This window comes from Aulonocara sp. 'chitande type north' Nkhata Bay, linkage group LG18 (genome assembly GCF_057382095.1).
Source record: "Aulonocara sp. 'chitande type north' Nkhata Bay isolate Kocher_YH1m ecotype deep benthic linkage group LG18, A_spYH_male_GT1.1, whole genome shotgun sequence".
NCBI classification, from domain to species: Eukaryota; Metazoa; Chordata; class Actinopteri; order Cichliformes; family Cichlidae; genus Aulonocara; species Aulonocara sp. 'chitande type north' Nkhata Bay.
In genome coordinates this window covers 1,794,706-1,809,068 of record NC_141361.1, presented here as the reverse complement: position 1 = coordinate 1,809,068, position 14,363 = coordinate 1,794,706, and the positions used below count along the sequence as shown (strand labels likewise).

At 41.8% G+C, this 14,363-nt stretch overlaps 1 protein-coding gene and 1 pseudogene across 2 annotated transcripts in view; one reads left to right on the top strand and one right to left on the bottom strand.

The window, feature by feature from the left end:
- The window catches only part of LOC147307576 (uncharacterized), a 293,817-nt pseudogene that overhangs the window by 30,609 nt on the left and 248,845 nt on the right, over positions 1 to 14,363 (top strand). The window lies entirely within an intron of this gene.
- Positions 6,301 to 13,106, bottom strand: LOC147307590 (uncharacterized). The gene is made up of 2 exons (XM_086271811.1): positions 12,863 to 13,106; positions 6,301 to 8,392 (listed from the first exon to the last, which is right to left on the bottom strand). Exons 1-2 carry the CDS (start codon positions 13,032 to 13,034, stop codon positions 7,209 to 7,211), a joined length of 1,356 nt encoding a protein of 451 aa, XP_086127937.1. The 5' UTR covers positions 13,035 to 13,106; the 3' UTR covers positions 6,301 to 7,208.

The window sequence follows — 14,363 nt, the reverse complement described above, 5'->3', positions numbered from 1 at the left end:
TCCTGGCAACCACCATAGGAACATTTGGCAATAGAGCCTCTTTTGCTTGGGAACAACTGTGTTGGTCGTTCTCACAGACAGCTGTGACAGATGTTTTTGAGGCCTTGCTCACAGATCACTGTGTGGCAGCACCGTGGCTGGTCGAGTGAGTGGTGAGGAGGCGAGAGGCCAGGAAATACAAAGTGAGGAAGTGTTAGAAGCTGAAAATGGCACGAAATATCATCCAGACCAAGAAATGATGAGGAGAAATTCAGTGAGAAGAGAATGACCACGGTGATGGTGCTGTCACAGAGTGGGAACTTCTCCCCACTTAAAAGTTAAGCTTTCAGCTGAAAGTCTCATCAGAATGACCACAGACAAAAGTATCAAGGATGTGGAACACGTAAAAACCAGCTTGAAGGGAAAGCAGATTTACAGAGACAACTGCAACGAGATAAGCCTGAAAGAAACCAAAGCACATGTGAGTCTTTTGATTTTTGGTGTTGTGCACAGAAAGTCATTCACCAACAGTTTACGGGATACAGAGTAAAGTCGGAGGTAAAGACCAGGCTGTCGACAACAAGGTAAGCTGGCAGTGATCAGAGAGGTTTGGAGCCTATATCAAAAACGTCGCAGTGGACGAGAATCGGGTGGCTTTAGGAGATGCTGCCCCTTCAAACAGTGTAATTATTCATACTCCTGGCAAATTTTGACTTAGTTACTTTTATTCAACCTGCAAGTTTTGTTTTGTTTTTCGTGACACAGGCATCTCCCAAAAGATAAGATGACGTACAAGAGGCATCACTGTGGGAAAAAATATTTCTCAGCTTTTATTTACATTTGAGCAAAAAGTGTCATGTCCAGAATTATTCATACCCTTCTCACTATTCTATAGAAAAGCCTTTATTGGCTATTACAGCAATCAAACGCTTCCTATAATTGCCGACCAGCTTGTCTCCACAGGTGTTTTTGCCCGTTCATCTTTAGCAATGAGCTCCAAATCTTTCAGGCTGGAGCGTCTTGTTGCCATCACCCTGATCTTTAGCTCCCTCCACAGATTCTCAGCTGGATTCAAGTCAGGACTCTGGCTGGGCCACTCCAAAGCATTAATGTTTTTGTCTGCTAACCATTTCTTCACCACGTTTGCTGTGTGTTTTGGGTCAGTGTTGTGCTGTTTCTCTGCAGACTGCCTGATGTTGTTGAGAATCTTCATGTATTGCTCTTTTTTTTCATGGTGCCGTTTATTGTGATTAGGTTCCCTGGTCCATTTTCTGAATAGCACCTCCATAGCATCAGGTTCCCACCACCATGTTTGACAGTGGGGATGGTGTTCTTTGGGATGAAAGCTTCTCCTTTCTTTGTCCAGACGCCTTATCTGAATCGTGTGTCGTATCTGAAGAAGTGGCGTCCTCCTTGATCTGCATCCTTGGAACCCAGCAGTGTGCAGTGTCTGTTGGACTGTCTGCTTCGAGACATTGGCTGTGTCCCAATTCAGCGACCGCACGCTTTGTAGTACGCATTTGTAGACCGATTACGTCACAGCGACGCGACGAAGGGTGTCCCAATTCGAAGTGTACTCCAAATGCGGTCGACAAATGTGCAGTTCATTTCCCCAAATTTGAAGTGTGGGCTGTATCCCAATTCAGGGTCTGCAGCCTTAAAAGACACCATGCTGAGAACTGGCTTTGGACTTTCAAGTACAACATTATACCAACAACTTCAGATGAGACATCCTTACTGGTGTAACATTTTCTCAGCGAATGTTTGCTTTTCCCGTTACATGGTGGTGGTAATACACAGCACTTTTATGTTTTTATTCTGAGTGGGGGGTGTGAAGATATCTTGCCAGTTGCCCGGCAGCTCCCTTCGAAGTGAAGAGGGGATGTTATGCGTCAGGTTCTGGGGGACGCGTTTTGGGGGGAAGGGCTGGGGTATGTTTTCATTTCCTCCTTGGGATGATGAATCCTGCTATGTTTGGAAGGAGAAGGGCTGAATCAAATTCAAAGATCTTTATATAGATGGAAAATTTGCATCATTTAATCAGCTTAAGCAAAAGTTCAATTTACCGCCTTCACATTTTTACCGTTACCTACAAATCAGGCATTTTATGCAATCCAATATGAAGAATTACCAAGATGTTCCACATGAACATTTTTTAATGTGCTCCTGAGCCCTCCTTACTCCAATCGTTTGATTTACACTATTGTACATTTGTTTGATGACAGCATTGAAGTGCAGACTACGAGGATAAGAGACGCTTGGAGGGAGGAATTGGTTATAGAAATATCAGAATCAATGTGGGACAAATGCTTATCAAAGATTCATTCCTGCTCTGTTAACAGCAGACATCAGTTAATACAATTTAAAATTGTCCATCGGCTACATTACTCCAAGGTTCTACACAAAATTTATCCTTCAACTTCCCCATATGTGACAGATGTAAAGTATCAGAGAGCACATTGGCTCACGCTTCCTGGCATTGACCAACTTCTGGTCCAAAATATTTGATTGGTACTCTAAAGCTTACGGGATCTCCATCTCACCCAATCCAGAAATTGCAGTTTTTGGCTGTGCACTTTCCAGATTATGGATACTTGTAGTTTCTAATCTCTCTTTTTTTTTGTCCTTCTCTATTGATTATTATTGTGCTATTTCTTGTCCTATTATCTCAGCACTTGAGCTGTATTTGTTTGTTGATGGGTTTATGGATAACCACTGCTCATCTACAATCACGATGAACACCGGTGTACCACAAGGCTGTGTGATGAGCCCTTTCCTCTACTCCCTCTTCACCCACGACTGCAGACCTGCTGATGGTTCCAACACCATCATTAAGTTTGCAGATGACACCACGGTGATTGGCCTCATCAGTGACAACGATGAGGCCGCCTACAGGGAGGAGGTGGATCGTCTGGCTGAGTGGTGCGACACAAACAACCTGCTGCTTAACACCGAGAAGACCAAGGAGCTCATCGTGGACTACAGGAGGAATGCTGACCCACATCCACCCATCCACATTAAGGGGACGGCTGTGGAGCGTGTGAGCAGCTTCAAGTTCCTGGGAGTCCACATCTCCGAGGATCTCACCTGGACGACCAACTGCTCCAAGCTGGTCAAGAAGGCTCACCAGCGCCTCTTCTTCTTGAGGACTCTGAGGAAGAACCACCTGTCCTCAGACATCCTGGTGAACTTCTATCGCTGCACCATCGAGAGCATCCTGACCAACTGTATAACAGTCTGGTACGGGAACTGCTCTGCCTCGGACCGGAAGGCGTTGCAGAGGGTCATGAAAACTGCCCAGCGCATCGCCGGAGCACCACTTCCTGCCATAAAAGACATCTACAGGAAGCGGTGTCTGAAAAGGGCTGGGAAAATCATCAGAGACCCCAGTCACCCATCACATGGACTCTTCACCCTCCTGCCCTCTGGGAGGCGCTACAGGAGCCTCCGGACTAAGACCACCAGGTACCGGAACAGCTTCTTCCCCACAGCTGTCAGACTCCTGAACTCTGCCTCCTGACATCTGACCCACGTTAAACTCATGGACTGAACATACACACACTAATGGACAACTGTACCCTCAAACACACAATAATAACATGGACTGAACCACCACTCACAACCACTAGCACTTTATATAGCCTCTGTAGAAACTATCTACACCCTCACTTATCTTAACTGCACTACTGTATAGCTCTGTGTAAACAATCATTCTGTACATTCGATAATTTTTAACCCTACAACTGTTTACAACTTGCACATTTCCCATTTCTGTATAGCTGTATATCTCAGATTCTGTAAAGTTATTTATTTCATATTCTGTATAGTTTTTCATATTTATATCCTGTTCATAGCTTGTACTCACTACAGCCTGTACATACTTATAGTTATAGAATATTCACAACATACTTCATACCGTGTACATTATAACATAATAGACCCATTTCTGTAATATACTCACATATCTATATTATTGCTAATATATATTGTAATATATCTATATCACTAAAGCACTTCTGGATGGATGCAAACTGCATTTCGTTGCCCTGTACCTGTGCATGTGCAATGACAATAAAGTTGAATTCTATTCTATGCTGGAAAAATTAAAATAAAATATTGAAAAAAATTGGCAAAAACATTCAAATGTACCTGTTTTAAGATTTCAGTGTTTTTAAAAAAGATAAAGTGAGCTATCAACAGAACGCAAAACAATTTCATCCTGTCACTTAAAAAGAGATTAACTGACATCAGGCAACACTTTACTATGCAATACCACTTTTCTACCACAAGATGGTGCAGTGACTATTTAACCAGGTAATTCATTAAGAGAAAATCCTGTTCACAGTGTTGGAGAAAAGACAAACCCTCCTGAGTAATGCAGATGAAGCTTTCTGTTCACCTGAAGAGACTGGTATCTTTATTTACTCTTTAGAGGTTTTCACAACACAGCATACACGAAATACAAATGGCTGTTGTGGAAGCTGCTAATGTCAGTACGGCTTGAAATATCCATGAAAACTATGTGAGTTCCTCATCTTACGCCCGGGAACATGAAGTAGAACAAAAGAACAGCCAGAAGATGCTGACGACCAAAGATGAATGGCTCTTCAGATCTGATCTGCTGCAGTGAGAGTCTGCTGCGACGCCCACAGTGACAGGAAACACCAAAACTGTGTACAAAAACACACTTCTGCACACTGCTCAGCTCCACTGGGGGCGACATCATCCAGTAGGCGGGGCTCTCCTTCTGCACTGTGTTCAACCATTGTGTCAATAATAAGTGCTGCTGTGAAGAGAACAATTCTCAGACTGAATGTTGAACATCAGCTAGTTTCTCCTGTTGATTTAAACCTTGTTGTACAGATGGAACATTGGCTGTGGATTATTCTTGCTGCTCTTTTCTTTGGTGAGATACAAACATCAACATGTTTCCTCTGCACACGACTCACAACAAGGACAGAAAGAGGAGATTTAATCATTTTACACTGTGGAACTTTTCAATAACTTCAATCATGTTTATTGATCCATCTCTTCCTCTGCATGTTCTGTTCTTCCTCAGAGTGTAAAGGAGAAGACAAAGTGATCCAGGAACAAGGAGATGTCATTGCTGCTGAAGGAGACACAGTTACACTTTACTGCAAATATGAAACAACTTCTACATATGCTACATATTTGTTCTGGTACAAACAAGATGTGAACAACTTTCCAAAGTATGTTTTAAGGCGAGACAGTACGGGAGCTGAAGAGAATGCTCGAGAGTTCCCGAAGGACAGATTTGATGCTGAGCTTAACAAGACATCAGTTTCTCTGAAGATCCAGAAGCTTCAGCTGTCTGACTCTGCTGTGTACTACTGTGCTCTGCAGCCCACAGTGACAGGAAACAGCAAAACTCTGTACAAAAACCTTTGGAGCAAAGACAACAGAATACTCCACAACATCCACTAGAGGGAGCCACACACTGTTAAACCTCTGATTCTTGTGTCATTGGACTGATGACAAAGACAACAGAGAAATGAAGCAGTAAAGATCAGAGACAGAGACAGAGCTGCTGTGGAAGCACAAAACTATTTGATTGGCTGAGCTATTAAACTGGCCCGCCCACTGAAGTTGAGCTCATCCAATGACATTATTTGTTGGTCATTGTGCTGCAGTGGAAGAACATTGTTCATGTGCTGTCTGTCTGGCTTTAATAACTCCAAAGACATGTTGCTGCACCTCTTTTTGCTTCTATCTCACATTATAGGTGAGTTTAAGAACAGGGATTAAAGTTTAGTTGAAGCTGCTGCATTAAGCAGATATACAGACTGCATTTCACTACTTTTCTTCTTTCTTTTTCCAGGACTAACAGCTGGAGACTCAATCACTCCTCAACAACCTGAAGTCACCAAAACAGAAGGAGAATCTGTCACACTCACATGTAGCTATGAGACAAGTGATAGTGTTGCTGTGCTTCACTGGTACAGACATGATTCTGACCTTCAGGCTCCTCAGTTTATACTCTGGAAACAAGGAAAAGGAGGCAGTCGTGAATATATTCCTGATAAACGATATGGATCCCAAACATCACCTACATCAACTAATCTGACCATAGCAGCCCTAACCCTGGCAGACACAGCTCTCTACTACTGTGCTCTAGAAACACAGTGATACAAAGTGTAGAAGAGGCTGTACAAAAACCTGAACACAGATATCTGACTACTCTTCAAAGAGGAGGGAAGTGGTATTCAAAGCACAGCTTCATATCAGATGGATTCTGCTAATTCCTGTTTTATCAGAGTCACTGTGGTTACAGCTGCTAATGAAACACTGTGGGAGGATTCACATGAGCAGCAAATCCACATCAACCACAAACCAACACTTTATATCAGCATCAACAGTCAGGAGGAAACATCGTCGCTGTCTGTGGTCCTGAAATTCAAAGCCTCTGAAGTGTAAATGTTGTGAAGCTGAAGGAAAGAGATTCACTTACTGGTTAAATAAAGGATAACATTAATTCAGTATTTCTTTTCTCAGTGTTTGTTCCAGAGTTGAAATGAAGCCTGATGAAAAATAAAAATGTATTAAAAGTCTTTAATTTTTGTCAACATACTGCAGGAAATGTTGATTCAGGTATTAGAGGATTGGAGGTTGCAGATTATCTTTGAGAATAACAGATATTTCAATCAGAGTCAGATATCGTCTCGTATCCTCCTGTTTTCAACAACACTCAGAATCCAAAGTGATGGAGGTAAAGTTTGTGCGACTCCGTCACAGGAGAAAATCTCAAAGGCTGCAGATGAAGACCATCAGCTGACAAAATGCTCCTCCGCTTTTTTAATATTTGAATGTATTGTTATAAATTTACGCAGTTGTAATAATATGACAAAGAAACTGCTGTAGAAAATCACTGAAAACATGCTGAACTCAAAGGTTGATTATAGCGTTATTAGAAAAGTTACAAAACCCTTCTTCCAGAATCGCAAAGCAATCTCCCAAAACTAGAAACTCCCTGAAATTCAAAAGGTCAAAAGAATGTGATCCCAGATATAGCAGCAGAAATGAGCATCCTCTGAAGGGTGGTGCTGGCCTTCCTTAGTGATCGGGTGAGGAGGTCAACTGTTCATGAGGGACTTCTTACAAAAAAAAGAAAAATGAACAGATATTATCAGAACAAATGCTGCCAATCAGAATAGTTGTTGGAGTAGTGTAAAGGTGTTTGAAATACGGTTTTCCCCACAAAACTTTCAGCACTACAACTTCTGCTGTTTGTGGGTCTTCATGTGCAACGACAAATGATGACTCTGGCGGAACATTTTCCCACAGGTTTTACAGTGATATGGTTTCTCTCCCGTGTGGATAGTTTTGTGGCTTTTAAGTGAGGTTGACAGAGTAAATCTTTCCCCGCAGGTCTCACAAACATACGGTTTCTCTCCTGTGTGCGTTCTCATGTGGCGCAGAAGGTTAGAGCGTGTAGTGAAGGTTTTCCCACATGCTTGGCAAGGATGAGGCCTCTCTCCTGTGTGGCTCGTGGTGTGGATTTTAAGCGATCCTGACGTTGTAAATCTTTCCCCGCAGGTCTTACAAACGTGAGGCTTCTCTCCTGTGTGGCATCGCATGTGGCTCAACAAATTACTACCTTGACTAAAGGTTTTTCCACACGTTGTGCAAGAATACGGCCTCTCACCGGTGTGGATTCGCTGGTGGGCCATCAAATTACCACTTTGATTGAAAGACTTCCCGCATGTTTTACAAGAGTATGGCCTCTCGCTGGTGTGGATTCTCATGTGGTTCATCAAATCACTGCGTTGAACAAAGGTTTTCTCACACGTTTTGCAAGAATGAATCTTCTCTCCCGTGTGAGTTTTTGTGTGACGCAACAAAACACTCTTTTCACTAAAGGTTTTCTCACACGTTTTGCAGGTATGATGCTTCTCGCTTGTTTGCATTCTGGGACGTGTCCTCTTTTGAGACTTTTTCTTGAAGGCTTTTTTACATTTTCTTAAGGGAAAACCATCTCCTTTCAAAGGCTGTTTACCTGTATCAGTGTTACACTTATCAGCTGGCATGGGAGAGCTTTCTGTATCATTGCTCTGACTTCTGCTTCTATTTCCAGTCGAACCTGAATTGACATTCCTGCTTCCTTCCCGATCTTGGCTCTCAGCTACAGCAGAGCTGTGAGCAGCGAGCTGGTCACTGTCTGGTTCTGCTTCACTCTGGTTGCTTTCCCCCCAAGTAACAGTCACCTTAAAAATGGTATCATTCTCTTCCTTCACTACAACCTGCTCGTCCTCCTGACTGCTGCACAGTTCCTGCTGTTCCTCTGTACTCTGAGGAGGTTCTGGTTCCTCCCGGTCCAGTCTGGAGCTCCTCTCCTGGTTACAAAGCTGCTGCTCAGGAAGAACCTCCTCCTTACAGATATGCTGCTGTGCAAGGTCTGGAAGGACAGAAAGAGACAAGAAAAATAAACAAACACGGTTATGACAATAGGACATCACCATATATTCCTATTACTTAGTCAGCGTGTCAATCACCGTTCATTGTAGCAAGTTAGGGTTTCAATCCCAGCTGTTGTGGCAGTGCAGAGTACTGAGAAGCAAGGTTTCTTTCACTTTGTAAAAATGGCTCCAAATTAATGGATGTCTACACTAATTCAGTATTTTGGACTAACAAAACCAAGATGCCCCCCTCCCAATGATGAAACTAACTGACCACCGACTCGTTTAGTAGTACTCAAATGTAAATTATTTTCCTGGTTCATTACAAACCACCAGTGCAGTGCTGTGAAATAAATGCACTGTGATTAACCGGGGTTTTTTCCACTGCCAACATGCAGGCCTCGTTACTGCCAGACCTGCTGAATGAAAAAAAAAAGAAGAAGCCATCTGACAAAGTGATTCCAGCGAACCACAGCAAGAGCCAACGTGAACCTTCCTCAGAGGAGCTGGCCTACCAAAATCTCTTCAAGAGCACAGCAACAACTCATCCAGGATGTCACAGAAAAACAGAACAACACATAAAGAACTTAGCTCAATATTCAACAGCAAGACAGAATCTGGGAGACCAGACGAGACTAAAGTTGAACTTTCTGGAAGGTTTGAGTCCCGTTTTAAGTGATGTAAAACTAACACAACATTTCAAAAAAGAACGTCATAGCAACAGTCAAACATGGTGGTGGCAGTGTGATGCTGTGGGGCTGCTTTGCTTCTGGGTGACGACCAGAAAGCCCTGACGGAAAATCCCAGTCCGACTTCAAAGTCTTAAAGGATTTCCGCACCGTTGTAAACCTTCCAAATGCTGAGCTGCAAAACTTTGGAACAGCTTTCTGCCTCCACTCTTGAGTCACTGGCCTTATGTAAGCATCTCCTCTTCATGTAATCTTTGTGTTTTGTCTTGATCTAATCAAAATGTAATAGAGATGGACCGATCCGATATTAGGTATCGGTATCGGTCCGATACTGACCTAAATTACTGGATCGGATATCGGAGAAAAATAAAAAATGTAATCCGATCCATTAAATATCACGAAAGCACCTCACAAAACTTGCAACACGCCGTAACTCACCTCAGAACGTCGGAGCAGTATGCATCATGTGATAGAGCAGCTGTGGCATGCAGGACCTGTCGGTGGTCTGGATAGCATGTGGAGCTTCGCTAGCAACCTGGCATTTCATCTCCGACATAGTTATCCCCGAGAGAAGTAAAGCAAGTGTGTAAGTCCATCTCTGAATGTTTGTAAAGCATTCCTGCGTTAAGCTTAACAAGCGACTGCCTCTCGCTCTCCGGCTGCTACTTCAATCGTGAAACTGCTTAAATCAGCTGATCGGCTTTTCTGTCGCGAGTCCGTCTGTCTTGTTTGTTTTTGGTCCACTTTGCGCCAGGAAGAGCAAACCAGCGGCTGAACAACAGCAGCACGTTTAAGCTTGATAAGCTGTTGTTAGAATTTATTTAATATTAATTTCTACACCAGGATCTTTTTCTACAGCTGACGGCTGGTAACTGTGCAGGGGCGGATCTAGCAAAGTTTAGCCAGGGGGGCCGATAGGGCATTAACAGGGAAAAGGGGGCACAAAGACATACTTTTCTTTCTTATTCTCATTTAAAATGTCTAGCTTTTAATAAATAATTATCTGACACCCAAAGTTTTAATCTGAAGTAAAATGAATAGAAGTCAATTACTGTATATAGTAACTATTAAGTCTAATATATATACCCTAGTAAGCTATAGTACTTTTTCCTTTGGGAAGGTACCATCTGTGCAGTCTGCAATTTTGTTGAAGAAAGATGTTGAATCTATTTAATATTTCTTGAAAAATAATTGATTTCTGTGCATTTTTTTTTCACACTGCATCAAATTAAGGTTGATTACGTCGATTAAGCATCATGAGGTGGAGCGTGAGGGGTGGTTCCCTATTTTTTATTTATTTATTTTTGTTGTTGCTGGGAGTTGGAACCCTATTAGTTAGGTTGCTTAATATTTACGCTAAGTACTCTTTAAAATACCAGAATAGGGAGGATGGTGTAGGTCTAAGTTTATTAGATTGATCAGTATTGCTGAACTATGAAATATTTTTTTTGTATACAGGTATAACAGAATAGCTTTAGTGTAGTTGTTGTTTTAAACTTGAGTATGAACTTGCAGACTTGCAAAATGCAGCAAGATATTTTAAAAAACAGTTTTGTTGATTAAAAAACACTATATCGGATTCATATCGGTATCGGCAGATATCCAAATTTATGATATCGGTATCGGTATCGGACATAAAAAAGTGGTATCGTGCCATCTCTAAAATGTAACTTTTAAAGAAAAAAAATTCTTAAACACAAAAAATATCAAACTTTTTTGAGTACAGTCGAAGGTCAAAGTCAAATAAAATTAAGATTTATATGGAATCTAAATTAAGGCAAAAAATGTACCTTTACTCTGTTTTCTTGGAAAAGTTTCTGACATTAAGTTTTTGTGCTGCTGAGAAGAGCACAAACATCAATTAATATTAATAATAATTCAGTGTCAAACTAACAACCCTCGGGCCCGTGGCTCAGAGTTTATTGGTTCATGTACAAATTTACTGACTTGTCAAAAAAGCTTTTATTTGCATATTTTAAAAATATTAATGCAATTTAATTGATACAATATTTTATATTATTTCACTTTTAATTTGAAAAATGTTATGAAAGCCTAGAAATGAATACGGTGGATTACACCCCACGCCCCCCTGCAGACTTAAATCTGGAGGCTGTGAGGACTTAATGTTGTTTATTCACACGCTGCTCCTGAATCTGTTTGTATTGCAGGTCTGTGTTTAGTTGCTAAAGTGGATGAAATGCTCGTGTTTACATCATTTAACACATCGGCGTGCAACAGAGCCGTGCATTAAACGAAGCATCAAAGCAAAGGTATGTATGTCTGTACCCATTACAGGTACTGTGCTGCAGTGGTTTGTATCATATCTATCTAATAGACTCCAGTTTGTGCATGTAAATGGAGAGTCCTCTTCACACACTGAGGTTAATTATGGAGTTCCACAGGGTTCAGTGCTAGGACCAATTCTGTTTACATTATACATGCTTCCCTTAGGCAGCATCATTAGAAGACATAGCATACATTTACACTGCTATGCAGATGACACCCAGCTCTATCTGTCCATGAAGCCAGATAACACACACCAAAGAGTTAAACTGCAGGAATGTCTTAAAGACATAAAGACCTGGATGGCCGCTAACTTTCTGCTTCTTAATTCAGGCTGGACGACTGCAATTCATTATTATCAGGATGTCCAACAATCTCACTGAAAAGCCTTCAGCTAATCCAAAATGCTGCAGCAAGAGTCCTGACAGGGACTAGAAAGAGAGAGCAGATTTCTCCTGTTTTGGCTTCCTGTTAAATCCAGAATTCAAAATCCTGCTCCTCACATACAAGGTCTTAAATAATCAGGCCCCATCTTATCTTAATGACCTTGTAGTACCATATCACCCTATTAGAGCACTTCGCTCTCGCTCTGCAGGCCTACTTGTTGTTCCTAGAGTATTTAAAAGTAGAATGGGAGGCAGAGCCTTCAGTTTTCAGGCCCCTCTTCTGTGGAACCAGCTTCCAGTTTGGATTCAGGAGACAGACACTATCTCTACTTTGAAGATTAGGCTTCAAACTTTCCTTTTTGCTAAAGCATATAGTTAGGGCTGGACCAGGTGACCCTGAATCCTCCCTTAGTTATGCTGCAATAGACGTAGGCTGCCGGGGGATTCCCATGATGCATTGGGTGTTTCTTCTTCACTCACTGTGTGTTAACAGACCTCTCTGCATTGAATCATTAGTTATTAATCTCTGCCTCTCTTCCACAGCATGTCTTTGTCCTGTCTTCCTCTCCTCACTCCTCACTGGTCTGCAGATGGCCCCGCCCCTCCCTGAGCCTGGTTCTGCTGGAGCTTTCTTCCTGTTAAAAGGGAGTTTTTCCTTCCCACTGTCGCCAAAGTGCTTGCTCAGGGGGTCATATGATTGTTGGGTTTTTCTCTGTATCTACTGTACAATATAAAGCGCCTTGAGGCAACTTTTGTTGTGATTTGGCGCTGTATAAATAAAAGGGAATTAAATTGAATTGAAGAAGGGCTCTAAAAAGATTTAAGAACTTGGAGGCCCCTAACATTCATTCACCAGCATGGTCACAGGGCGTCATCTGATTGCTGGAGTTTTTTCTGCACTACTGTAGAGTCTTTGCCTTACAGTATAAAGTGTCTTGATGCGGTTGCTGTTATTTAGCGCCATATACATTGAACTGAAATTAAAAATTGCTCTTTTGATCGTCTTATGTGTCCATTTTGGCGCTGGTTGATTATATTGATACCACTGTAACTCACACTGTGGATTTATTTTGCCCGAAAAATCGCTACAGAACAAACGTCACAGACTCACCTGTCCTGTGCAGCTTGATTTGGGGTTTCCAGGTGATATCCAGCAGTCTGCGCTGACGGTCGATCTCTTCCTCGTACTGGACGATCGTTTTTTCAAACTCCAAGAATATTTGTTCAGCAGCAGCAGTTAGTCGCTCGTTGATGAACTCTCTCAGATACTGAACTGAAGGCATCGTTGCTGCCGCAGCTCACACACGCAGCTCACACACGCAGCTCACACACTCAGCTCACACACTCAGCTCACACACAACACAACACGACACAACCGACCTCCTGCTGAAAAAAAGATTAGCGTCTCTCCCCCGTTTACTTCCGCCTGGTGCCACACGGTGAAGTTCCGGCAGAAGAGGAGAGTTGCCTTTTCGTTCCGCTTCGTAATGCTCGAACGTGTCTGTTTCTCTTGATCCCCAAACACTTTTATAACCACCATAAGTTTTCAGTTTCTGTTTTTCTCCGTTGCTGTGAGGGTCCATGCAGAGTGTATCCGGTCAAATTTCCACCAAAATCAGAAATAAATAAATAAACCAGCAGAGAGTTAGAGACCACAATCAAATTAGCTAAAATTCCACTGGTACTGAACGAGTTATTTCTGCTCATTATAAAGGAGAAAAGTAAAAAAAATAAAAGTCAGCCTGTTTATTGTATTTTGCTTTTATCTGTGTTTTTTACTTCAGAGGCAGCAGCAGGATCTATGACTGCTGTGCTTCTCTGACTGGGTGGACTGAGGTTTTCTGAGGGTCCCGGATGATCTCCATCACCTTGCTGTTTTCATTTGTTGGAAATTAAAGTTTTGAAATAAACTCTGCCTGAATTAATTATCCAGTTGTTCATTATATTTGTTCATTAAGTGGGTCACAGATGGTACTATTGTTTCCATCCAGGTTTCTAAAAACCTTATCAGTGAGCTGCTGATTAAAGGAGCTGATGATGTGATTTTTAGCCTTTGAAAAATGAAAATGATAAGTTTGTGATGACCACATCTTTAAAGTCCTAGGACCTGGCGTCCACATATGTGGACATCACATTTTGGGTTATTTAAACCAAAATACTCAATTTTGCTCTACAAGGGCCTGATATCCACTTACGAGGACGTTATACTGCCACTGTTCTATCGACATTTTAAACAAATATCCTCATATGTGGCTCTGATTTTTCTTAGAAACAAAAATCAGGTTTAAAAAAATCTGGTAATTCTTTGTTTTTACATTCATCAGGTCCCAATCAGCCCAAATATCAAAGAGAAATTAAAAACGCTGCTGTGGAAGAGTTCGGGTCTTAGGAGGTTAAAGTCCTTCACATTTAATAAAACAAACAACATAGAAGAGCTGAGCTTCAGTAAATGAAACATGAATGAAAATGAAACACAAAGAATGTTATGGAACCAGGTATGGCGCGAGGCAGAAACATCCCATTGTGTAGGTTCAGACTTTTTAACTAACAGATGTCAGCGTGTGAGAGTAAACGGCTCTTTTTCCAATCAGCTGAATTCTTCTGGTTCACCA

What these genes read in the sequence shown, in the direction of transcription:
- LOC147307590 (XM_086271811.1), bottom strand. Translation starts at nt 13,034, where the DNA reads ATGCCTTCAGTTCAGTATCTGAGAGAGTTCATCAACGAGCGACTAACT. An exon ending in AATCAAGCTGCACAGGACAG is followed by an intron (nt 8,393 to 12,862) that starts GTGAGTCTGTGA and finishes CTGTCCTTCCAG; the next exon opens with ACCTTGCACAGCAGCATATC.